At 41.3% G+C, this 27,949-nt stretch overlaps 1 protein-coding gene across 3 annotated transcripts in view; it reads left to right on the top strand.

Annotated features, from left to right (window-relative positions):
- Positions 1-27,949, top strand: part of si:ch211-26b3.4 (connector enhancer of kinase suppressor of ras 2) — an 82,148-nt gene that overhangs the window by 43,229 nt on the left and 10,970 nt on the right. For 2 of the 3 annotated variants that reach the window (XM_049586573.1, XM_049586574.1), the window contains exons 9-17: positions 4,742-4,888; positions 12,159-12,286; positions 12,389-12,600; positions 15,787-15,873; positions 16,670-16,878; positions 21,953-21,990; positions 22,100-22,142; positions 24,564-24,612; positions 25,253-25,425. In XM_049586573.1, the coding sequence (XP_049442530.1) occupies positions 4,742-4,888; positions 12,159-12,286; positions 12,389-12,600; positions 15,787-15,873; positions 16,670-16,878; positions 21,953-21,990; positions 22,100-22,142; positions 24,564-24,612; positions 25,253-25,425 (1,086 nt within the window). The remainder of the gene's footprint in view (positions 1-4,741; positions 4,889-12,158; positions 12,287-12,388; positions 12,601-15,786; positions 15,874-16,669; positions 16,879-21,952; positions 21,991-22,099; positions 22,143-24,563; positions 24,613-25,252; positions 25,426-27,949) is intronic. The other variant, XM_049586575.1, reaches the window with a different exon arrangement.

The raw sequence follows: 27,949 nt of genomic DNA, 5'->3' as shown, positions 1-27,949 counted from the left end.
AGCTTCATATTAAAGAGATAGATATGAGAGTGGTATCGATCTTTTCATCTGCCTCTCAGCAAGAAATCAAATGAGCATAATGAAGCAAAATGTCAAACTATTCCTTTGATAAAAGATGCCAAAGTGCTCAAATGGTAAATGTTGTCTGAACACAAACAGCCACTCAAAAACTTTGCCTCAAACTGCCAAAGCTGTGACTTCAATCACGATCACAATCTGACCAGAGAGTATTCAAAGACAGCTTTTGGTACGTGAAGGTTTTTGATACATGGACACAATTCCTTCAGTATGTTTGGTTTGATAACTAGCCCTATTTCTGTCACTAGGAAATGAGTTATGGTTGAACAATTTATAAATCAGATAACACATGAATGATTACAGACCTGGTTTGTTCTAGTATACCTTCTTTTATTTTAGTGGGCTGAACAGGACAAAATATACAGTAGTAAATCACTGCCATTGTAGTTCTTGTTGCTGGTGAACGCTGGTTGAACCCGGAAGTTGTGAACTGTGCCAAAGAGAACAGGAAATGTGCCGCTCAAGGCTGACACAGACGGTCATCATTATGTCAGGAATAAGGTCAGAGCAGTTCTGTCTTGTGTGTGTGTGTGAGTGTGGTGCCCTCTGCGGACACTTCCAGTAGCTGAGACCAGTGTAGCCAATCAATGGCCTGACGAGTGCTGCGAGCTCTGGAGACAGGCTGGCCGGAACCACGAGGAAACACTGCAGTCAGCACTCCTCTCTTACTCTTTCACCATCTCTCTCTCTTCCTTAGACATAAACCACACTGACTGAGACAGCTTTTATTTTATTATGTTTTCAGATCAGTGGTATAGTGGGACAGTGTGGTGGATAGTGGTAGTGTCTGGTTGTTCTGGTAGTCACAAAGTGTAATGAGTGGTTTGGTGAGGCTGTAGTAAATGTTAAGTATAGAGGGTACAAAATCAGCATGTCTGAGGTGCAATAGTTTTATCATGCCTGGATATCACAAGAAACATATTATAACTAGAAAACACTCAAAGAACGTACACTACTGACAAGCTGTGCAAGCCTCTAAACCTGTTAGTGACGCTGAGAGTTTTTAAAATCTCCATGTGGATCCAAATCTACATCAAAATACATGTTGTGATATTTATTTTTATTTTATCTGAGAAACACTGAAAAAAATGAATAATTGGGAAAAATATGTTAAAAGAAAATATACATAATGATCCAAAGTCCTGCTCCCCTTAGTTACTGTTGCTAGGATGGACAAGCTTGACAAAAAGAAATATGGCAACACCAGTTTTGATTAGCCATGTGCCAGATAGTCTCTGGGTGTCAGGCAAACTTCAAGAAGCCGACAGCAAGGACTACAGTAAGTGATGGAAGGATATATTCACGATAGTGTCATGTGCTGTATATCTAAATAAAGAGCTCCAAAAGTTACTTTGGCAAGTAGTGTTACAGAGATAAAATAAAATGTTAGCCTTTATTTTTTCTGGCTTAAGATACTTCATATCACTTAAAAATATGTCAGCAACCAGTCTATCTACCCTTTTCCAAATCTATTTAATGGTACCACAGAAATAAGGAGAAAGCAAACATGGTTGACGCTGGTGATTTGACATTAGCTAACTCCTCTAAATGTAGCCACAATTACGTTCGCTAAGTAGTTAGCTAGCTAATAGTAGCTAACCTAAAGTCTTGTCAGTTCCATTTGGTGCACATTAGAATGGTTATTTTTTGGTTTTCTCATTTTTCATAAACCCTTTGTTGGGGTACCTAGCACAGTGGTCTGATACTAAAAGGTGGAGCTAGAAATACTGCAGTCCGTTTATTTGTCAATAGAGAACCATCACTCTTGCTCAGGGCTGAGTTGTGGCTGGTTTTTTCATACATTAGTAGACTATAACTATGCAATTAAAAGACATTTTGCAGCCTCTAGCAGCAGCTATGGACTGAGGAAAAAACAATTTAATTCACTGCCCAGTGCCAGCAGATACCAACAACTGATCTGGGTGCTTTGCAAAGGTGAAACAGTTACTTGTAATGTTACTCAATGCATGAGCTAATGATGTGAATCCATCAGCACACCTTAAGTTTCATTATGACAACTTTGACCATTTTATTATTTCTCTAGGATGACAAATGCTTGGATCTTTAAGCATTTAAAAAATGTGTATGTATTTCAACTGGCATATATTCCAATCCTTATTCAGTGAAAAAAACATGGAGGAGCATTGTCTGGCAGTTCTAAACCCCTGCTCTGGCCTGACGGGGACTCAATGAACAAACCCATTATTTTTAAATATCCCATTGAGAGAGACTCTCACTCCAGCCGGTTCTTTGTTGTTCAGAAAACGTCAGTGTGCCAACCCTGTTCTGTGGACAAAAAACAAGGTGCAGACGTTCCTCTGTATCACTGGGGAAGAGGACATACAGCAGAAGCTGGACAGAGCTGTGATAGACAACGACTGCGCTACATTTTAGAGTACTGTCTCTGGAGGAAATGCCAAACAGATTTAGAGTCTAGGTACATGTCTGTAGGGGTTACTTTTGGTTCTAAAGGTACAGGTAAAGGTAGTTTTTGGTAAAAACGGGGCTTAAGATGTGACTTTGTACAATGTAATGTGTCCATGAGGATTGTGACACAAATATAACTGTATATAGTTATACCTTTGAATAGACGTAGGTGTCCTTGGTGACAGTGTTGTTGTTCAGCTGACTGCGAGGTCTACTGCACAGCCTAATCTACTCCTTACATCGGACAACAATTGTTTTCAGTTTTCATATATTGTTTTCAATATGGTAAGGGTACTGAGTGTAACTTTTACAGGTCCCCCAGCCACATCCTTAACCATCTTCAAAATTTGGTTTTATTTTCTGCATCGACGAGTCTAGCACATAACATATCTAAGTACTGAAGGAAAGGGGACAGTTAACTGAGGTTCTGTCGTGTTCCAAGTTTGCTCAACTGTTTTTTGAACACAGAGCGAAAAGGGACAGGATTTAGGATGGATCAATTATGCAAATTTACAGACAGCAGCCATAACTTTTGGACATGACCTAAATCAATTCTGGGAATATTAGAGCTTGAAAAGGGACCAATTGTGTAAAGTTTCAAGTAAGTCAGACTCATGACATCTAAGTTATAGCTATTTAAAAGTAGCCCATAATGTTACTGTGTAATCAAATATCGCAGGCCTATGCATGAAATTTATTGGGTTACTGAGAAGTTTGTCTAATATTGTGTTGATCACAATTATATCAGTGAGGCTAGACTAAATACTAGAAACACTCCTCATTATAACACATTACAGTTCAACAGCACCACAAGCTACAGCCTCCGAAATGATCATGTAAGTTGAATCTGTACTTCTCTTAAACAGTTTCAACAAAAAATGAACATCATAATCTTGATGAAGGTTACAGGACTCTTGTATTAGACTGCACTCATTTTAGCCAAGGGTGCCTAATAATTTGGCACCTCATAGTATGTCATATAGGCTACATTTAAAAAAATATCTCGACCAATTTTAGAGAAATGGCATAAAAATTAGGGCTGTACTGAATAGTCTGAAGCTTTGAAGCTTCTTTTATAATGTTAACATTTCTATTATAAATCAACAATTTAATGCTGCTAAGCTTTTTATTATTTTTTCATTCTGTTTAAACTCCGTATTTCTGCACAGTTGCAGACTAAGATTAGGGTACACTATTATTACAGCGTATTAGAATTAATATTTGTAGCATTAGATTCCAGTGATGGCTGCGTAGGATTGTTTCCGACTCAAGTGATCCAAACGTTTTGCAAAACACAAGAGCGCTGTAAAGTCCAAAAGTCAAAATTAATTGAAAAAGACAGATGTATTCATTTCCAAATTTCACAACATGATTTTAATTAACAAATACTTCTTCTTTTATCCATATTTGTTGGCGTTTAGCCTTTTAAAAACAACATTTTCACTGCGGTCAAATCACTGTTTGTTCTCCGGCTTGCCGCACACATAGAGAGGCACACACCTTTACCAAAACACAGTCTCATGGCAATCTAACAACACCATAAGTTACATTTATTCATTAAAGAAAGTTGATTTAATGAATAAATAAATAATAATAAATAATAAAAAAGACTAACTCATTTAATTTCATTAATCACTTAATTCACATTAAGGATTTTGTTTGAGGATTTATTTTTTTGGGTGATGACATCAAATAAGTTTTAATTTAAGAGAAAAAGACATTCGGTACAGCTACAATAAAAACATATCATTCAGATGGTTTATGTTCCAGATTTGGTGAATATGGCATCTAATGACCCTTATACCAAAACTGACAGAAGAACAGACAGTCCTCAAAATATTATGTAAATGATATACAGTAAAATAGTTTATATGGTCATTGTACTTGGTCGTTGTAAATGATAACATGTGGGGGCTCCCTTGGGGTATAGAGGTCAAGACACTGACCATGGACTGCAATGTCTCCGGTTAGACCTTTGTTGGATTTCTGTCTGCCTTCTTTCCTGTCATTTCTCTACTGTCCCAGTCTAATAAAATAAATCAATAAAGACTGGTAGCATGTGGTGTCCGAGGCAGGTAGTATCAGGGTCCGCGTGTGGTGGTTTGCAGCAACAGTTTATGAAATCTAATATTTGTGCGTGGTGGTTTTTCCTCAGCAGATTTGGTTGCGTGTACAGCCAGCATGTGCGTGTGGTTTGCAGCAGTTGTTTCGGTAGCCCGGTGTGTGTACTCCTCAGGTGGGCTGGCAGCTGAAGAACCTGGTCAACGCTCTGAGAGAGGATCCATGCGGAGTCATCCTCACACTGAAGAAAAGGCCCCAGAACACCCTGAGCTCAACGCCGGCTCTGCTCAGGAACGTGCGCTGGAAACCACTGGGCCTGCAGGTAAATACCAGCGACACATGGTCGACTTAAAGGCTAAGTTTGATATTTTTCAATCTTGATCCTCTCTTCTCATTTTCTTGTGTCTCGGTGACTAATTGGAACAATGATTTTTTAAAGTGGTGCGGTATTGAGCTGCAGCTGGCAAATGCAAAACAGGCTGCACTGTAACCACTCAGGGCAATTAAGCACCATGGATGTACGTCTACTAAAGGTGCTTGTATTTGCCACTTAAAGGCTCAGATTGTTATTCTAAGTGTCTGGCAACATTATGGAAATGAGCCCTACAGAGCTAGACCTTTTTATTAAAGAGTAAGATCCTTTTGCTTCAACCACAAACAGCCCTAATATCACCAACCTCACCAGACTCCACTTAAAGACACAGTAATTTTAGCATATATAAAGCCGGCATATTTTCATATCTAACTGGGTGATTCAAGGATAAATTTCAAACAAACCAGAGTTTGTTGTGATTGTTGAAACAGTGGAAAGACGAACCAGGATGGTTTTTGTGTAGTCTGGCGGGTTTGGCGATTTCGGGGCTTGTTCTAATGAAGCAAAAAGGATCTTACTCCTTAACAAAAGGTCTATCTCTGTAGGGATCCTTTCCATAAGTTATCAGACACTTGATATAATAATGTAAGTCTGTCAGTGGCACTTGTAGGGTAGGTAAACTGACAGAACATGCGCCAAGTGGTTACATTGCAGCCTGTTTTGCATGTGCAGGCTGCAGCACTCTTGCTCAATACTGGACCAATTTTAAAAGTTGTTGTTCCGATTAGTCATTTAGATACAAGAACACGGGAAAATAGGATCCAGGTTGAAGAATACTGAACTTACCCTTTAAGTGCAGTATTATAACAAACTACATCCTGACCTGAAAAGTGCTTAACGGACTCAATGACATGCTGCTCTAAAAACTCTGTGTTGAAATTTGAACTGAAATATGTCCCCTCTTCCAAACAGTCATGTATATCTGCACACTTCTTGTACTTACAGTGAGGGATTTGAGGCAGGATGATTTAGCACTGTGTGTACAGTAAGCGTGTGTTGTACCTCTGGCTTTATCTTTGACTCACTCTCAGCTCTTGTTTTTACTGCCCACACTCTGCATTTTCCTACTGGCATTTTAAACAAATATTTTCAAAGGAAACTTGTTCGCTGTGTGACCTTGCATCAATCCTCCTGTTGAGCATTTCAACAAATCTCTCTTCTTTTTTTTTTTTCTTTTTGCAGCCTGCCGTACTGCTGGCACAGTTCAAAGCCATTCACAAATGTGTCGGCAGCTAAACCTCCATCTGAAGAGAAGTTATGCATACCAAAAGGATTTTTTTTTTTTAGATGAAGATAAATTAAGATAGTGAAGGGGAAAAATAGCTAATTAAATCTTCTATTTGCACTTTGTAGTTGTGTAAATGATTTAAATAGTATAATATGGGCTGAACCTTCTGCTTAGGAGCAAGTGCAGGGCAAAAAAAGGTCACCAAAAGGTCCGTCCACACTCCCACTCACATTCATATTCATATTTACTGAGACTATGGTCCTGATTTATTCAACCTTTGCCCCCAAGGACAACTCCTTTTTTGAAAGAGAGGTACATTTTTAATGTACAGTAGATCTAAAAGGTGGAATGCTTGTTTGAAGGCTTACAGCTTGGAGCGGGTGTACACATTTCACTTCAGGGCAAATACTTTGTCAGTCCGTCACTCAGTCAGAGCCTGGAAAAGTCACTCAAATTTTGGTGCACAGAAAGAGCAAGTTGTGCTGAGACGGACAGAGGGGTGAGACGAGGGCTGATCTGACGCTGCCTGAGTGCTCTGTGAAGTCTTGTTCCGCATGTCTGTGAGCATAACCCACAGCACATGTGAGCGTATGTTCTCATGAGAGTCTTACACGTTCAGTCAGTGTTTCGTGTTTTCCATAATTGCCCAGAAACCATTAACACCCTGTAATAACCACAGAGCCTGCTGCAACTTCATCACCATCTCTGTCTCTAACAGGGTTGCTGCCTTGTTAGATCATCGCTCTAAGTTGTTACCATGAGCTTATTGTTATATTTGCTGCGAACAACAGCAGAGGATTGTGGGAATTCTACCCTGATGGGCTGCTAAGACACAAATGCGCCGTGAGCGCCCAGATCAGAGCACTAGAGATATCTGTGGGAGAAGAGAAGAAAGGAGTGTTTTAGATTTGTTCTCTCTCAGAAAGACTGGAGCTCTTAATTATTCATAAGCAACTACAGGCAGCTCCACTGGCTCTGAAACAAGAGCCGCTACTCAGCAAATACTGGAGATAATGCACTGAATCCAAAATATCCTACTAAACAGCCTGTGTGTGTGTACTGGGTGGGAGTGTGCACACATTTCTAAGCATGGCCGTATGCACACTTGTCCATCTGTCTGTGTGTCAAAGCAAGTGCGTTTCTTTGCATGTCTGTGCACGCATGCAGAGAGATGTTTTCTGTTATCAGTCGCGCTGCTCCTTTGAGAGGCGAAGGAACTGGGTCACTGCACTCTGTAAGCTCGGTTTTGGATACATACTGTACATACACTCCAAAACAAACACAAGTATAAACACATACACACTCATACCTCTAAGCCCGGTTTTAGTGGATGAATTGTACGGCTGTGAAGTTTAGCCCAAATGTGGCAAACGTTCAGTTGGATTATAACTGAATCCACAAAGGAAACAATTTATCTCTGCAAATTATCATGTGATTCCAGCCCCAAATCCCTCCATGGCAACCTTCTTTATTCTGCTAAATAATGGCACATCTCTCTCTCTCTCTCTGTCTCTCTTTGTGTGTGTGTGTGTATGTGTGTGTGTGTGTGTTTGCGTCTACAGCAGGATGGAGTAAAAGCAATTTAATGATCCACTGTAATTACAGTGATGCTGGCAATGATTTTGACAAATACGTTGAGGATTACTGTGTCTGCTGCTTCTGCAAAACATGCATGTACCGAGTCATTTCACGTGTGACTGAAGGCCACATCAGCGTCCACATCACAGGTTGCACGTGTATGTGTGCCACATATTGTCTATGACCTCACTTTCATAAATGTGTTATATGTTTAGATACATAAATAATTACTCTTTGGAAATGCATGCTATTTTAGGCAACACGTATCGGCTGGTTATGTATTATTGATGGGCTGGCTGAATGAATGAGGGGTTACAGCTTCTTTGGTCTGTTGGTCTACTTTTGTGACGCCTAATGCAACTTAAAATCTTTGCCATCCTTTTATTTTAAATCTTTATCATGATAAATTACTTCATACAAGTAAATATAATGATAATTGTTAAAAAAAAACAATCTCACCTGTGGGTCCATTTAGTTCTCCAGTAGATCAGACCCCACGATCTCCATCAGCAGATGGAGTTTGAGGCTCAACTTTTAAACTGACATGGATGAGAAGTCCTTAAAGAGCGCAGACATAAATAGAAATTTGAACATCTACAGTTACACCTCCATATGCTGATAAAGACTGAGTGATTTGATCGAAAAACTGGTGAACAGCTGTTTAATGGACCTTAAGGTGACATTGTCTGTCTATGAATGGACTTTGAAGCTAAGCAATAGTGACTAGTACTAGCTTAAAAACATGGGGAAGACACATTCTTGCTTTCAAGTTGAGTGAAGGGTATTGTTAATATATGGATCAGATCAACATTGTGCTAAGAGACTAGATATCGTCTTAGATTCTGGATATCGTAATGTCCTAAGTGTTGTCTTTTCCTGGTTTTAAAGGCAGTATTACAATAAAGTGATATCATTTCTGAACTGTTTTAGCTGTTCTATCACTTACCTTTACCCACTTACTCATTATATCCATATTACAGATGATTATTGATCAAAAATCTCATTGTGTAAATATCTTGTGAAAGCACCAATAGTCAACCCTACAATAACGTTGCAATATTAATATTGAGGTATTTGATGAAAACCTTGTGAAATTTGATTTTCTCCATACTGCCCAGACCTATTGAGTAAATAGATACTACTACCGAGTCTACTTGAAACAGCTCTGGTTGCCTGGCAGCCTCACAATGACAACAAGACTCCAGTAGAAGGTTGCTCCAACTGGTCTCTACTTACCCAGCTGTTACGTCAGTCTTTGTTAAGATCAGTCTTTAAAGCTGACCATAGGTTGCACCAACAAAACTTAAGGCTAGTTTTAACTATGCCTGAACTTAGTAATGCATGGTTAAGTGGATGCCCATACGACTACGGTTATTACCCAGCAGTGTGCATTGCTAGAAAACATTGTTAACAATCTCCGGCTGTCTTGCTAAAGTGCAGCATTTACAATTTGCTGCAAAGTTATTATAGAGGATTGTAGAAAAAAAAGGGAAAATGTCAGCCAGCAGGAGAACACGTTGACTACCAAGCAGTAGAATAAGTCATCAACTTGGAGAGAGAAAAGGAGGCGATAATTTATTGTTCCCACTCAGGCAGCCTTTGGTCAGAAAATTAAGTTCATGGAAAGACCCCGTGAGCCTGATGGAGAGAAAAATAAGTACTCACCTTGACAGACAAACTCCTTCAGCCAATCAAAATAACAAACACTGGCGAATGTCTTCTTTATCACCAGTGGAGCCAGTTGATAAACCAAGCTTTTGCCTAATCCAGTCGGAAGAATGATGAAAACGTCTTTTCCATGCTATTGTTCTTGTTTAATTGTTGTTATTGACTCTATTTCTGCAATAACTTCACTTATTGCTATGTTTACTCTGCTAACATCAGAGTTAACACCTGTTGCTTCGGGAGCTGCCATTACTGTTCATCTATGCGGCATCAACTATGGAGATGCCTGATTGACCCGGATTGGATTTTAATTTCTAGAAAGTGTTTAGGGCAGTGCCGAGTCCAGACTGATACCGAAAGCGAAACAGAATGTTGAGCTCATGTCTTCAGGATGGTCTTACCAGGCTACCTCCTGACTACAGTAGGCGTAAGATTTATGCCCAGTTCTAGCAAAAGGGACGCATACGAGTAAATGGTGCAACCAGTGTTAACTATTAGGTCAGACTTAGAACCACAAGACCAGGCATAAGCCCCGTTGATGCAACTGGTCCCAGGAGTCACTGCTCCCAGCCAAGGAACAATCCGGCACATAACCCCCATAAAACCTGTTTTTACACTACAGAGTTTTCGGATGGATTAAACAAACGAGATGTAACTTGTTCTTACGTGAGCTTTAGAGGTGACTCTGATAAACTCTGATGAAAGTTGGAGTGGTATCAATCTTGTCATATCTCATATCTCATCTCATATTATGTTATGTTTAATATATTAGCTTGTGTTAAGAGTATACTATGCAGGAATGGTTGGACACTGTTTGTTAACAGTGGGAGTGAAAGTGGAAGGGAAAGTGAATGCTAACCCCAGCTTTGTCCACTTGGCATTTCACCTTGCTATATTTGTATTTATTCTGCGCTATATCCGTGATTTTCAAAGCTTCCTCTTGGCTGCAGGCTGCTTACAGTCTGGCCCCTGGTTGCTACCTTTTTATAAAGTTCTGACGTCACCTGCATGCTGTGTCCCGATGCATCCGTGCATGTTTCAAGTGTAAATTTCCCACTTAGGACACATCCTAGTTACAATTCTTTTATAACCACATTTAAGGTATCTCTATCCAAAATGATTGTTTTGTTTGAACCTATAAAAAATATAAGAAAGGGTAGGGATATAATTATATAATTTGTTTCACTAGCACATATTGATATCTTTGTCAGGCATCTTTAAAATCAGTTTATCATGCAGCACTATTGTAAACTTTTATTCATACTGTTCTTGAACCTTTAAGTCCCTTAAATAGTTGTAATATTATGTTAAGCGTAGAAGTGTGTGTGTGTGTGTGTGTGTGCATGTGAAGGTGTTTGTATGGGAAACATTGGTCTGGAGAGGATTTGAGCAGCAGATTTTTTGGTAGTGGTAGTGGTTTGAAGTGGACACAGCAGGGGTCAGATGGTTTAAGTGCTGTTTTAACAGACTGGTATTTCGCCTGCTGTGGAGGTCCCATCTCTCTCTACTTCCACCCCCACTCCCCCTTCCCCTTTTTTCCATGCAGGCAGCAGTGGGCTGTAATCACTAAATTACTGTTTTCACTCTCAGCTCCAGTCACCACACTGCACAGCTCCCCCGCCTCACTCCCTCTCTCCTGCACTTTTTCTCTCTGTCTCTCTCTCTTTGTCCTATTTCCTTTGCTCTCTCCCCTCTTTCGCGCTCCCTCTCTTTCCTCCCCGTCTTCATTATTTATTGTGAAGCCGTCTTACTGTAAGCTGCCTTCATAAGAGGAAGACTGTGAGCGAGAGAAAGAGATGAAGATAGAGACAGGGCCTGGGGATGGAGGTAGTGAGGGTGCTGAGGAGGAGGGAGGATGGAAAGTTTGGAATATGAAATGAATTTGCCTAATGCACTGCTGATGAAATGATGAAACACTGGGCTTCCTTAATGAGAATGCTGCCCGCCTCGCCGTCGCTCGGGCTCTCTGTCTGTTTATCCATTCTGTCCACACTCCCGTCTCCTCTCTAAAACAGAGCGTTCTCCTCAGACGTACAGTAAAACACCCTGTTTTTACAAAATCTGGAAACCTCGTCCTTGGGGAGTAATTGTCGGCACGAGGTGCATATTTGTCACCCAGCTGTTTTCAGCTGAGGACAAATATAATTCACTTGAAATTTGGACTGGGTTTCCGTGACATCAGAAGCGAGGCATGCTGTTCTCACAGAGGACCTGATGACAAATGAATCTACGTGTCCTTGAGTCAAGCTGAGGAGGAGGCCACGCTAGCTTTCCTCTGTCCTCTCCTCCTCTTGTAGCACGGGAGAGGAGAGTAGAGGAGAGGAAAGGAGAGGAGAGGGTTGTCATGGGAACAGACATGGAGAGGCCTGTGTGAGTGAAGAGGCTTGAGACAAAATGACAGAATAGTGAAGTGATTGAACGTGGGAGAGGCTGCACAGTCAGACAGATACAAAAAAAAGACAACATACACAACATGGCAGCTGTGTGGAAATAACTCTCTTGTGTTTGTGATTCAGTGTTAAAACGAGCGCGGGCTGCAGTACAAGGAAGATAACACAAATAAAAGGCTCCCTTCTCCTCGTAACACCGTAAACTGTGTGCTTGTTTGTTTTTCTGTGAGGCAGGGAAAGATCTAATGCTCACTTTCAGGAAGTTGTGCTCCCAGATCCCCTCACCGTCCTCCGATTATAACTCAGTGAAAAGGTGCGAGTCACTCTCTCCTTCTTCCTGTCGTCTTTCTCCCCTCAGCCGGTCCCCACCAGCCCCACCAGCACCTCACCTACACCCGGTGGAACTTTGGGCATGTCCAAAATGGACGCCCCCAGCATGCAGGACGTCTATATCCTCTCACCTGTCTCTGGACTCTACAGCACCAGGTCAGCACACACAAATGTTTGATGTTGGCGATTATATTTATTGTTATGATCCTGCTGATGATGACAGCGATGATGTGATGATGACAACTCTGCCCTCTCAAGGGAGGAGCTGGGTCTGATGTCATGTGACGACATCAGCCGCTACAGCGTGAGCTCCCAATCTGGCTCCAAAGGTTCAGAGGCAGTCAGCTACTACCTGGACCAGGACAGTGGTCAGTACTTCTCCCTGCTGGAGGGAGACGGACCCCCAGGGCCTGACTATGACAGGGGCCGCAATACGGGGGTTCGCCGGCGGGACAAGACCCCCACCCATGGTAAGATGAAGAGCGCCATTCCTCAGTATAAATGGGGCAGTAAAGGCTCCGGCCCAGTTTGTGTTGTAGAACAGCATGCTCTCTGTCACCACTTCTCTCACCTCTTTCTCAGAGCTCCTCCTTATATGTTCATCATTACTCACTTCATGGCTCTGCTTTTCTGTGTCTTTACCTCGCATACGCACGTCCCAAAAACACTGATCACATGCCAACGGTCAGTCCAAACACAATGTGTCCAGCTCCCTGTCTGCCCCACCACTTGTGTCAACCTTTGTCCAAGACAGCTTCCTAGACATCCTGTACCTTCTTCGGAGACTCTCAAGGGGCCTATGATGCGCAAAGTGAGGATCATGTGACAGACGGAAGCACTAGAAGACTATTTTATGGCTACCTTGCTAGCTAGGGGCCACTTGTACTGTAAAGAATGTAATCAATGGACAGCGTCGAACACATCTGGAGAGAGTTGAAAACGAAAACACAATATATATTTACTCAGATATGTAAACCACTGTTAAGACACATTAGTCAATGATTTTGTATTAGCGAAGCAAGTATTCAGATCTTTTACTTTAATTTTGTGTATACAACATTCATAACATTGATGTAGCACACTCCCTCTGTGTGTGTAGTAATCTGAGCTTCTCTGTTAATTGTTGTGGTAGGCAGTCTGGCAGCGCACACATGTTAGTGCATGTGAGTCCCTGTGTGTGTATCCCACTGGCTAGCTCATCGCTGCCGCTCCGCACTGTGCTCATGCAGCAGTTACTGCTGATAGCAGGACAGCACTGTCATGGAAGCATAGCATCAACCCTCTGGTTTCCCACCAAGTTAATAATGTTAGCGTTGACAGCACTGTTGACATTGTAAGCACACTTTATTGAGTTAGCACTGTTAGCTGCTAACAGATGTTGAAAACTGTGTACAGACTATCCTGGCTCAGAGGTTAAGTAAAAGTATGAATATCACACTGTGAAAACAACACTACAAGTAAAAGTCCTGCATACAAAACCTTAAGTAAAAGTACAAAAGTATTAGTATTAAAATATACTTAAAGTACAAAAAGTAAAAGTACTCATTACGTAGAGTGGCCCATTTCAGAATAATTTATATTATAATTTTGGATTATAATTATTGATGCATTATCACTTTAATGTTACAGCTGGTAAAGGTAAAACTCATTTTAGCTACTTTGTGTACTGCTGTGTAGCTTTATCTATAATATATATCATAATTTGTTTATTTTTATATTAATAATCTAAATCTTCAAAGTAACTAAAGCTTATAATTTACAAGTATACATTTGGTGAACTAAAAAGTACCTCAAAATTGTACTTAAGTGTTTTATTCTACTTGACTAAATGTACTTTTCACCACTGATAAACAATTGATCTGTGACAATGTGTTATGCAAAATAATTATCCCCCAACCCGGCTCTGTGCAGGGGTACTCTATACGTAGTTTTTTAGCCTGTTTGTTACCATTGTTTTGGCTCTCCAATCACGCTGTCCTCATACACTTTTCAGCCGACAGCTGCTTTCAACAAAAATGTTCGAATAAGCCAACTGTACGCTACCTCCCCAGCAACAAATGGCAGAAAGACAAAGTTACAACTAGCTGGTAAACATGATGGAGCATTTAGCTGCTAAAGACCCAGATATTGCCCATAGGAGTTGGTGGAGACCAAAAGAGAGCCAAAAAATGAGTGAACACACTGACACAAACGACTGAAAAACAGGGTTAAAATGGCTCCTGTGTAGACATGGTTAAGGTAAAAGTGTCAATCATTATGCAGTTGAAAATCGGCTTCTTTGTACCATGAAATTCTTCCCTTGCCTTCCACTCTGAATGCTGTTTTAGAAAATTATAAGAAATTAAAGAAAAAAAGAAAAGAAAGTTTTCTAAGAACACTATGTACAATATACAATTATGGCCATCGCCATCTTGGATTTTTGACCTGCACATTTTGCGTACTGCACTACGTCTTTTGTTGACCATGATGGAAGGTATAGTTTATTTTCAGTTTGAATCTCTGACTTTCAATGGGACGGCCCTAGGTGGGAGTTAGGATCAGGATACATTGCCATTCTATTCAAGTGTCCCAATAACTATGTAAAATATACAATTTTAGCCGTGGCCATCTTGGATTTTTGGAGCCTGAAGTGACCATATTTGGACAAGAGGGTGGAGCTAACCCTAACATTAGCGGCTCGCTTGGTTAGCATGGTGCATTACAGTCTATGGTTAACTGTGATTATGCTAACGCTAATTTTCTAGGAAAAAAAAAACATTAAAACAAAGTGTACTTACCAGAAAAAAATTACATTTGAATCCTTTGAACCACATTTTTTAGGCAACTAACATGTTACAGTTAACTTTCATGAACTGAAAACACACTGAAATGGTGACAGCTACAGCTACGCCTTAACTCTATGAATATGGGGTCACACCATGGTTATGTCACCTACCCAACATTGTCGCTGTGGTAGCGGCCTGTCAACAGATGGCACCCACCCTGCCCTTAATTATGCATAACAGTAAGCCTTAATAACATTTAAACAGGTGAGTTATAGGAAAATTCACCTCTGTGCAGTTGTCATGAACAGTGAAATTAGCTATAGAGACCAAAGCCGTTTTTGTATAATGTTGTAAACATGTCAACTTCTGCTGTAAAGTTGGGGTTTTAACATGAGGTTCTATGGCGATTGATTCTCTTTTGGAGCCAGCCTCAAGTGGACATTAGAGGAACTGCAGTTTTTGGCACTTCACCTTGGCTTCACTATTCAGCCGCAGAGGTGTCCACTTTATCAAAACACCATGTACAATATACAAATAGACAGTATCAAGCCATAACAGTAACAAGCCATAAGATATTAGTTCACCAGTGGTTTTCAGCCAATAGTAAACATGCTAGCAGATTAGCTCCCTAGCACCACTGCTAGTTCAGCTGCCCCGGATGTTGTGGATGAATATAACTTGTAAATAAGACCTCTTGTGTGACCTCTTGCCTTACATTGTCACAGCAGTCCCTCGACTCGAGAGTCTCTCGTTTCTTCCCCCACACCTGCACACACTTTGTCTTACCTGTCCACCCCTCCAGCTGTCTCCCACGCTGTCTCTCAGTCACCTGCGACACCCCCACTCCCTCCCCCCGTAAACGACTCTCTGATTGCTGATTGGTCCTTCCAGGTGACCTCAGGCCTGTTTCCATGCCTCCCGAATATAACTGGATGGCCGAGGCCAAGGAACCCAGCATGGGCAAAAGAGGGAGCCGAGGTACACACACAAACACACACACGCAAAAACACAGCCCCTCACACACTTAACACAAACGGGTCGGACTGGTGCCGTGCTTTGCTCCATAACACATTTCAGCTCATCCTCTGGCTCTCCATGGTGGTGTGGTTGTGTGAGGATACATATCTGTCAGGTATGTATCTGACAGAGCGACAAGTAAACATAAATGCAAGGAAACTGCATTTATACAGCTGCTCTGGAAATGAGGGTATTTCTACGTGACCAATTCTAACCACCTTTACCGTTTTGCGGTGAGACTCGATCTGTATTCGGCCGAGGATCCTCCACTCTACCATCAGAAAGTCCATGAATAACATTAAAGCACAATACTACTGTCTGGGCTCTGCCTTTCTCCTTCTCCTTCTCTCAGTCACTTTTTAGTTTTTTTCACATTTAAGTGTATGGATAATAAACAAATAAATTGAGAAGCCATTTCTATCTGGAGCTAAAGCAGAATAAAACTTTCTGTGACTGACAAGATTTAGCAGTAGTGCCCTCCATATCAGCATAATCATTGCAAAAAGATTAGCTGTATGTCCCCGGCTGTGGATCCATATCAGATAGTACAGCTCTGAGGTACTTTTATCCCTTTCTGTTTGGTTTTTATCTGTAAGGGTCTATTCACCCTCATCTGTTTCTACTCTGAGGTTCTCCCTCGACTCTATGACGCTATCTCCCCCTCCCTCCTCTGCGGTTTTCCTCCCTCTGTCATCCGTTCCGTCGAGCCTGTCCATCCTCTAACCTCTCCATCCGTCTACTGCCCTCATCCCTACAGATTCAGACAACTCCCTGCTGCGTTACCTTAGCGACGACAAGATCCTGGTGATCGAGGAGGAGCCCGAAGGTCCAGGCAGAGAGAGCCGGCGGGATTCCACCAGACGCTCTCGGCGCAAGAGCCGCAATCCCAGCAGCCCTAGCTTTCCCATCAGCCCCTCCATGCTGTCCTCCACCCTGCGCCTAGACCAGCCACCCGATGCTTTGTCTGTATGTACACAGTGTTTGAACCTTTTCAGAGTTTGTATAAGGTCTTGCAGTGCTGCTTGTTATTAATCATTTATCAAGTCATCATTATGTTAAATTTAGTTTATGTTCAATTTAAAAACATGACACATTATCTAGTTTTAATCTTTGCTGCTGGTGGTGATGTGTTGTATGTTCTATTTTACGTACACATTTTAGGTAGAGAATTATTGTACGATGTTATTACAATTATATGATATATTTATCAGTCTAGATTGTTTTGGTGTAAGTTGCCAAGTGGGTAGAGATATCAGCTGTAGAGATATCTGCCTTCTCTCGAACTGGTCTTAGTCTTTGTAGGGGATGTGTTAAAAATAAGCAAAATACAGAATTACGGCAGCCTTATCCTTTAAAGACAACTGAAAAGTCTGCACACAGCGACATGTATAGACGATGCTATTTTATATGCTTGCATATTTCACCAGACAACACACTCAAAGTTTGGGAAGTGTTGAATTGATTTGTCAGTGAGATGGGTCTAATGCAATAAACAACAACAGAATCTTTAAAAAATGAAAAAGAATTTCACAATAGAAGTTAAAGGAAATATACAATGCATTCCTGGTGTAGACCTCATAAAAAAACAGTGGGGAAATTAAGTATTCAGAGCCTAAAAGTAAAAAATCTGCATTCATGTTCTGTGTGTTCTGTATGTGGCAGATGCATTATCATATATTACATTATAATTACAGAGGTGTGACCAAGTCATTGTTGCACAAGCCACAAATAAAGCCACCACCAAGCAGTCCGGTTCAGTTCAGTTGGGTACACTTTTCTTCCGTTTCCACTGTAAAAAGTTGTGTATGGTACCAATGGAACTGTTCCATATCGTCCCCATTTTTGGTTACCCCTCTGTTGGGGGGGTACAGCACAAAGATCTTTTTCTAAAAGGTGGAGCTGTGAACACTGCAGTCTGTTGATTGGTCAGAGGCAGAAGGTCACTCTGCTCAGGGCTGAGTTGTGGCTGGTTTTGAGGCTCATGTAATTGTTCCTGCTGTGGAGAGTTTTATAAGTAGACCGTAACTATAAAATTAAAGGATGTTTTGCTGCCTCTTGCAGCAGCTGTACACTAAGAAAAAAATAATTTGAGTAATTCGAGTGTTGGCAACTTTTAAGGTGGAAAGTTAACTTGTAACATTACTTAATGCATGAGTTGACAACGTGGATCCCTCAGCACACCTTAAAGTTCACTGTGGCACGTGCCTTAGAAGGACTAAATGCACAAACCTGCTATTTTTAAAAATCTCACTGCAGCCCTTTTGTTCTGAAAATGTTGGCATGCAACCTTGTTCTGTGGACTGTGCAGACTTCCCTTTGTGTCACCACTGAAGAAGAAATACAGTGCGTGGGGGATGGAGCTGTGAGTGACACCTACCCCACCCACATTTAAGAGTAATGTTTGCGGTGGAAACGCTTGGGTCTTGGAACCATGTCTGAAGGGTTACTTTTGGTTCTAAATGTAGCTTTACATTAGCTAACATTAGCTAACGTTGCTTACGTTAGCTAAACAGTAGCTAGTTAACTGTGTTGATATCAGCCTTGTTTTTTTTTCTGCGGTTTTAAATGTAAAACTGAGTTGGAAACATTTTTGTGCTCAGGGAAAGGTATCAAGTATTTCAGTTTGAATCTCTGACTTTCAAAGAGCAGCATTTAGACATGAAAGTCCACTGACAAAGCGGCAGTATTTGATGAGTTGGGAAGAGAACGCAGTGCCATTCTATTCAAGTGTCCCAGTAACTCTGTCAGTGAGCCAGCATGCACAATACGAGGAGCCTAAAACTGAAGCAGCTAAATGGAATTTAGCCATTGTTAATTTTATTAGTAACACCTGTATTTGTCCCCCTGTGACATGTTAAACTGTGTGCTTTACAAAAGCCCTGTTAGTGACACTAAAATCACCTTCAAGGCTTTAAGCCTGACTCACTCACACACCTTCCTTTATCTTACAGTGTGTGTCTATGTCCTCTCCGAGGGAGACTGTGTGTGGTTGCAGGATAGGTCGTGGTGTTCACAGATTAAAACACATTGTTCTTTGTGCGTTCGTGTGTGTGTGTGTGTGTGTGTGTGTGTGTGTGTGTGTGTGTGTGTGTGTGTGTGTGTGTGTGTGTGTGTGTGTGTGTGTCAGGTAGAGGAGACAAAGGAGAGTGAGGATGATCAGTGTCATTGCATGGCTGCCAGCTTCACGGATTATAAGAATGACAGTCACACTCTCAGACACGCCCCTCTGTAACTTTTCTCTCGTTCACACAGCAGTACACACACACACACATGAATACACACACACACACACACACACATACATTCACAAACAAACACACACTAGCACACAGGAGTGCATTTGTATGCAGGGTAGCCATCTCACGACTCATCCTAACTCATCCTAATATCCCCATCTCCTCAGACACGCCTGAGTCTAAATAGGAGTTTATTCTGGACAAACACACACACACTCTTGCACGCGCTCACGCACACAAACACGTATCCCTGTGAGTAGGTGCATGACTCAGCATCAGCCAGACCAATTACAAGCGCTACTGACAGACTGTGCTTAAAACACAACGTGGGCAAACACACACACACATATACACAGGGCGCTAACAGCTTAGCTAACACCAGCCCTCTCTAACCCTTTCAGCTGTGTGCTTCTCATGGTGGTGACTCATATCTATTCGGTGGCACATGAAGTATACTGTCCTGCACTAACAAGCATACGCTAACCTTAATGACCTGCTTGTTTCCTCTCCCTCTCTCTGTCTGTATGATTCTTTGTTATAAACGTACAGCACCAACATTTTAGCGAAAAACATGTTATTTGAACTCACGGATGTTCAGCTTGTAGAGTTTCATGTCTTTGTCTAGCAGCAGAACAAAGTTGCACAACAAAGCTACCCTGAATTCATCCACAGCAGCACAACTACATTCAATCAATTGTGTTGCATAATGGCAAATTAATGGATAATGAAATGAAACTGTGCCTAATGGCTATGGTTCAGGGACCCTGTGACCCTCTCCTGGGTGCCCAGGTCCCTGAGCTTTTGCCCGGTAGGACCATTGATTTAAAAGTGTCTCCACACTTGGGGCAGAGATTAGTACAAATTCTTTTTTTAATAAAACTCAAAATTCAGTAAAAACATTTCACTGGGAGGATTATAGGATTATATATGGTGGTTAATGTCTTGATTAAATTATAGTCACCAGGAATCAAATGTGTAATCAGTCCAAAAAATAATCTGTTGATGATGGAACTGATCAAATGTAAGCAGCTGAGTCCTCAGGACGGGCTGACAGGTTTTAATAGTAGTGCAGGGCTGCTCCTGACCAAATTGGGGCCCTAAGCGAAATTTTATTTGGAGGCCCCCATCCCAAATGTATCATAGGTACAAAATGACCATACTTGCCATTTAACTTGACAACCTTTATTGGCAATAACAAATGTACTGTAGATACAGTAGTTTGGCTGTATGAGTCAAATAAAATATAAAATTCAACCTGAAATAAGTAAATAAATAAATATAAAATAAAAATAACTTCAAACTGAAATAAATAAATAAACAAATCTGAGTCACAAATAGCCATCAATTACTCATCAAAAGAAAGTAACTTCCACCACCTCAATCCCCCACCCTTGATTAAACACTGAAAATAAAATAAAAGAGGGAGACAGGTTTTTCCTATTTAATCTTATTTTGTTATATTTCTCCCTCTCCCCTCTCTGGAGGCGTCCAATCTCCCTCAGCCCTCCGCCTCTCCCACCTTAATTAAACACTGAAAACAGAAATAAAATACAGAGACATTCTTTTCTATTTTCATCTTATTTAGCTATATTTCTCCCTCTCCCTCTCTGGGAGAATCCGACCTCCCGGCCCCGCACATACCCCCGAGGCTCGGGTCTCCCCCTCCACGGGAGACCCGAGCCTCGGGGGTATGTGCGGGGTATGTCGCACATACTCCTGAGGCTCTTTTGGACGACATGTCGACAACTCTTCACCTGCTGCAGCTCTGCAAGTGCCTGCCAGCGCACCCCTCTTATTGTTCAGATGTTGAGTGCTGTCAATCATTGCAGCGATGCATGGGCGGCCCTGTAGTAGTGGCACTACTACCTGTGCTGTACTTTACTTTCTCTGTTTCAACATATTTCATTTTCACTTAAATATGTGTTAGTATTTTTAAATAGATTAAATAACATTCATTCGGTCATCATTCCATTTTCCGTAGACTCTGATCCTGTTAGGGGTCGGGGGGGGCTGGAGTCTATCCCAGCTGACATCGGGCGAGAGGCAGGGTACACCCCGGACAGGTCACCAGACTATCACAGGGCTGACACATAGAGACAGACAACCATTCACACTCACATTCACACCTACGGACAATTCAGATTCACCAATTAACCTGCATGTCTTTGGACTGTGGGAGGAAGCCGGAGTACCTGGAGAAAACCCACGCTGACACAGGGAGAAGGGCTCCCCTGCTCCGGGTTCGAACCAGGGACCCTCTTGCTGTGAGGCGACAATACTAACCACTGCATCACCTTGCCGCTCCATGCTGTGTCGTTTGAATGACAATTCAACAAAAAAAAAAACACCAAACACAAATTCACATTTAGTTTGACAATGACACTGGTTCCTACTTGTGGCGACCTGTAGCACACCATGTAGTGTGCACCCCATATAGGCTCAGTCCCTTGCAGCTTATGGATTCATTTACACAGTATATTACTGTGAAGAGGATATCCAGGTCTCTATTCATTGGGCCAAAATATTACATGGGTGTGAAATGTTTTAAATGAAAAAAATATGTGAAAGTAGACTGTTGAATTTTGCAGTTGTATCAGAAACACTGCCCATCTCTTATAGTGTATGATATGTAGGTTTTCAATACATATGGGGAATAGAAATGCAAACCACAGACAATGATGTGATAATTAAGGTGCACAGAAGAAATGTGTGTGTCTGTGTGTATGTGCTGCCATGATGGCAGACCTATAGAGGTTTTTTTTAGAAGCAGTTAAATGATGTCTTTTTCTTTTCTCCTGTCTCAGCGAGGTGCGGACACACTGCGAGCAGACACAACAGACAGGTGAGTCTGTGTTTGTGGTCATTTGTGGTTCGACCACATGCTTGTGATTGATGGAAGGAGTTGTAAGTGTCGGTTGTGGTTACATTCAATCCTGTCTGTCCCCCTGCAGGTACTCCGGCTCAGGAAGCTCAGGAGCGGCCTCTATGAGGAAGGTAGGAGAGCAGACAGCGCTACAGGGCTGACCGTGCATCTCTTAGATGTTTTATAAATCTATAGTTCTGTTGGTTTGTTGAAAGTAATTTTTAAATAATGCTGTCTTGTGCCAGTACATTTTGATTCTGACTTAAACTGCATTTTAATGACGCAGCAGAGGCTTTGACAATGAGAACACATCCGCTGTTACGTGGGGCTCGAGCGTGTCCAAATAATAGCTAAACATGCAGCCAGACAAGAATAGGAGAGATACCTGAGATGAAATTCATTCAAGACTGTAATAATTAAATAAAAGATAACGGTCGGATGAGGTAAATTGGTTTCCATATTTAGGTTACCGTGACACAGGAAGCTGTCTTAGTCATTAGCCCTCGCCTCTCCTCCAAAGCACTATGAGTTGTAGCATACAATGAGTCAGCTCGACTATAAAACGATATTTATTCAGCTTTGTTACCTAAATTAATAATCAGAGGGTGTATTCAGTTATGTTAATGTTGGTACCTATAGCCACTTAGCCTACTCATGTTAGCTTCTTTATGCAGTAGATAGTGCAGTTCAGGTGTGTTTGCGGAACATAAAATTTGATTTTAAAGTGAGTTTGTTACTTTGAAAGACCAAATAAAACAAATTCTTAGGAATGAAAGGTTTGATTCACAAACAATAAAAGGCACCCTTGTTCAGTTCATTACACTTGGCTTATATCTGCCCCATTGAAAAGTCAGATTCGTTAAAGATACTGCGCTAACTACTACAGTGCAAACAATTAATAAAGTTTTGCAGATGAGTGCAATTTGCCCTTTTTTGCATCTGATTGCAATTGTCTGTGTGGCTAAGTATAAATGTCGCCTTTCTGTCAAGAGCACAGTAGGCAGAACAATGGCAGAGAGAAAAAGAAAACTGAAATTTTCAGTGACAACGAGCTACAGGTCCCGACCGACAAGGTGTAGAGGCATTTTTCAAAACCTCAAGCAAGGAACTGAAACGTGACACAGAGAAAGTGTATTTGCGATTTACCATCCCAGTCTGTCAGCGCACTTCAGTTATCACCAACTAGGGTAGCCAACCGTCCCGTAAAATAAGGAATCATCCCATAATTGGAAACTAAATGACATGTTTCGTGTTAAAGTGATACGGGACAAGCTTTTTTCCTTATTTTTGAGAATCAGCTCAGTGCAAATCCATGGGAGAGAAATATTATAGGTTAGACTATCAAGACAGAGCAACATGTATGAAAAAGGAAACACTGCTGATCTGTCATCCCTTAGCCTTCCACTAATCAGACAGAGAATGCGTCATGAGTCACGACCAATGAGAGGCCACTGTCAACCATTGTAGCAACACTACAACACTACACTACACATGTGACAGTGCTGCTACAATGCTACAGTTACCAATGGCTCATATGTGTGAGTGAGAATGTGTACAAGGCCAACTCTTTTGTATCTCCCTGTTCCTTATTTCCACCTCAGTATGTTGACAACCCTACCACCAACTCTGTGAAGATACTAATTTCACTATAACTGTGTGTGGCTATTAGCTTTGATCTTTGTGAATTGGACTGCTTTTGCAATGAGGCTCATTTGCATTTAGCGCCAAATGTAGGCTATGCATATTACCTAATTTGAATACGTACAAATAGCACAGGAGCACCAAGACGCAATTATCTTGGCAGTGCATTTAGGTGCACATTTCACCCTCTCCAGGGATTTGAAAATTACAGTTTCTTTGTGTCTTATTTGTGCAGTTTTAGCTGCTGCAAAAGCCGCACAAGCCTGGTATGACCAGTAACTTATGGTTGCTAATGCTAGCTAATGTTAGCTTACTTAAGATAGTTATAGCTGATTAAGAAGAAGAAGAAGAGGCATTACTGAGATACTGATGTCATGACTCTTTCGTTATACTACATTTTAGTATTGAACATTAGCACAGAATTGTTACTTATGGCCATAGCAGCAAAAGCCATGCTGCTAACATGGTTAAAAACAGACATAAAAAATAGCCCACAGTGGGTTGATTTCATTGATGCCTTTCAAGACAGTATCAAGGAAAATCTCAAAACTAAGCACTAAAAATCTAAGTCAACTTCAACGTCTCAGTGCTGAAATCTTTTTGATGCATCTCAGTGTTTTCAGGTGACTAAAAGTAGAAGCTAAGGTGATGCAGTTCAGTATGGTTTTAGTCTCTGTGGCAGGCAGCTTTCATTTCTCCATCACAGGTTGTAGGTCACATCCTGGCTGTAGCAGTTTTAGTATTGTGATCCCTCTGTGCCTGTAATCCTCTCTGCAGTGTGCCGGATAAAATAAAAATAAGCTAAACATGGAGAGTGAACTTGCTGCAACCTCTCTACGTGCATCAACACCAACCCAGATAGCTTTTTTTTTTTTTTTTGAGCTAACTTGTTTTTTCTCTCTCCCCTCTAGTCTTTCCATTACACCTCTCTAAGAACGAAAACCAAAAAGAGAAGTAAAGGTAGATACACTGGTGCATTTTTCTTCCTTATGCGTGATCTTTACAGTTTTACCACTGTATATGTTTGTTAGTGTTGGTGGCTCCAGAAAGAGTGAATCTTTTACCCCTAAAAATGTGGCTCAATCTAAAAGTCTGAACTCCAAACTCAGCCTGACAGACTCTAGGTGCTGTGACTGACATGTGCACTGTGGTGTGTGACTGTGAGAGGGTGACAGGGCTTGAAATATCAAAAGCAGAGTTGAGACAGGCTTGCTGATATAACACATTGCTTATGTGCATGAAAAGTCCAGATGCACAGTATTAGATGAAAAGAAATGCACACACAGGTGCAATAACACTCGCAAAATAGAAAATTAACATTTACAGACACCTGACACACCTGATTGATTGTCACTGACGTAATACTCTGAAAACCCAATGCAGATGTGTAAAAAATGTCAGTGTGAAGGGATTAATAAGTTCACACTGCATGCTGATTTTACATGAAAAAAGTGCGACTGTAAGCTACTGCAGACGTACAGAGTCCAGACATTTGGATTCAGCCTGTTAGTGCCAGACTGGAACCACTAAATACATGGCTACACTTCTACTTTACTTATGGAAATGACTTTCAGTATTAACATCTTTCCTCTCTCTGCAGGTTCCCTCACTAGCGCTAGTCGAAGGAGAATTTCCTGTAAGGACCTGGGCCACGGTGACTGTGAAGGCTGGCTGTGGAAGAAGAAAGATGCTAAAGGCTACTTCACACAGAAATGGAGGAAGTACTGGTTTATCCTCAAAGAGTCCTGCCTCTACTGGTACACTAACCAAAACGTAAGGAGTCATATTTAACCGCCATTATGTCCTGAATCTCAGTGTCTGAGTCAAACTCCTCTTTTATCTGCAACATTTTTTCTCCTCTGTGCATCTTCATTCAGTTTGTTGAAGCAGTTTTATTAAAACTAATGTACAAGGGTAAGATACCACAGCCTCAACAAAAGGATAAGGGAATTAAAGGGACACTCCACCAATTTCACACATAACTGTCAGTCTCCTCATCGTGGAGAGTTGCTCAGTGTGTAGAAACAGTTCTGTGATGTCTTCTCCAGCTCTGGAGGGAGCTTTTTAAGGTCTGAGAAACTCAGCGTGATGATGTCATCGGGGTTCTCTTGAGTAAGGTTTTAGACTATAAATAATTGACAGCAAATCTGCACTTCAAAGTGGGGACATTGTATGTGAAAGATGACTGTATTTAACATCTCTAGCAAAAGTAGTAGTTGCATTGTGGGAATTGTAGGATCCTGTGTTTTTGGAGCTTGACTCATACTAGGGACTAAATATCTAATTATATTAGCCACTGCTGCTTTAAGTTTGACCTTTTTTCGTTGTCTCTCAGCTCGTAGAAAAGCATGATACTTAATAGTGTACCCCTTAAAATGCAGATAAATTTTAAACATATTAAAATCTTATATCTGAAAAAAACAACAACACAGCAAACATTATGAAAAGAAATTAAGAATAAATAATGTAACATTTACTCGTTCATTTTTCTTGTTATCTAGAAACTTTTTGCTGGTTACTGTTTTCAAGGAACTGAACAGAGATCTGACTGCAGTTATAGTCTGAGATCACAGGATGTGATCTCTTTGTCTGATCTAAGCACACAGACTGAACTTGGAAAGAAAGCTTGTATGTGCTCTGCTCTGCTCGCTTGGAGAAGCCTTCAGAAAGACTTCAAAATCAGACTTTGTCTCAGTTTAAAGCTCTCATAAGAACAGTAGTGAATTAATCTGTTGGCACCTACCACTGTGCATTGGTTATTTAATATTTCAATATGTTAATTTTTTTTTTTTTTTTTGCAGTTATTTTTGTTTGTCTGGAACTTTTTATGCTGATGTCTGGGCCAAGTCTCTCTCGTAAAAGAGATCTCAGCAGGACTTACCTGGTTAAATATGGGTTAAATGAATAAACAAAAAAGGAATCTTATAATGAGGTCAATTGTACAAAAAGTTGATGGTATGGGGATTTAAAGGGATAGTGCACCCAAAAATGAAAATCCAGCCATTATTTACTCACCCATATGCCGATGGAGGCCCCGGTGAAGTTTTAGAGTGCTCACATCCCTTGCAGAGATCGGCGGGTGGAGCGGCTAGCACACCTAATTGTAGACGGCGCCCCAGACTAACGTCCAAGAACACAAAATTGAATCCACAGAGTATCTCCATACTGCTCATCCATAGTGATCCAAGTGTCCTGAAGTCCCGACATAAAAAGTTGTTTCGAAAAACGTCATTTGAACTCTGTTTTTAGCCTCACTGTAGCCTGTAGCTCTGACTGCTCCTCTGTGCTCAGCGCTCACGTGTATGCGCTTGCGCGAGACCAGCGAAAGCATGAGCTTTGCTTACCCGTGTTTACATCACGTGACACGTGCACCGCAGGGAGAGACAGCAGTAACCACAGTAGCTAAAAGATAATTTGCACTACAGTCTTTTAGCAAAGGACAGCCCAACATGTCTGAAGACTTTGAAATTGAGGAGGAACAGCATTTCTTTGCTGAGCCGTATTTGTTTGAGCCCGAGTATACGGACGGAACTCAGGCTACTGGACGAAGCAGCCGCTGCAGCTCATGAGCCTCACCCTCAGCCAGCCGCAGAATACTGGAGTCGAGCACTGGAAACCTGATAGTGTAGTTGTTTCAAATGCAAAGCAATGCCAACGGATGAGGAAAGTCTTTGCTGCTCAGACTGGGAATTGGCGATGCCTGCGCTTGAGAATCTGGACATCAGGACTGACGAGACTGCTGCTCTTCAGAGATCACTGATCACCCTGAGTGCGCACACACGTGAACGCGAAGCACAGAGAAGCAGTCAGAGCTACAGGCTACAGTGAGGCTAAAAACAGAGTTCACATGACGTTTTTCGAAACAACTTTTTATGTCGAGGCTATAGCACACTTGGATCACTACGGATGAGCAGTATGGAGATACTTTGTGGATTCAATTTTGTGTTCTTGGACATTAGTCTGGGGCGCCGTCTACCATTAGGTGTGCTAGCCGCTCCACCTGCCGATCTCCGCAAGGGATGTGAGGACTCTAAAACTTTACCAGGGCCTCCGTCGGCATATGGGTGAGTAGATAATGGCTGAATTTTCATTTTTGGGTGCACTATCCCTTTAAGAGCTTTTGAGTTATATTAGTAGAAATTATTCCGTGCTGCTTTTCATCACTTTTTTATGTAATATCACCATTCCTGGATTTGAGCTTCCAGCTTTCATAGAGGGGCTGTAAGTAATGATTATTTTCATTGTTGATTAATCTGCCAGTTTTTGTTTTTTTTTATAAATCACTCAATTGTTTGGT

Source organism: Epinephelus fuscoguttatus, linkage group LG9, assembly GCF_011397635.1.
Source record: "Epinephelus fuscoguttatus linkage group LG9, E.fuscoguttatus.final_Chr_v1".
Classification (NCBI taxonomy): domain Eukaryota; kingdom Metazoa; phylum Chordata; class Actinopteri; order Perciformes; family Serranidae; genus Epinephelus; species Epinephelus fuscoguttatus.
The sequence above is the reverse complement of the archived record's forward strand: the minus strand, read 5'-3'. Positions and strand labels throughout refer to the sequence as shown.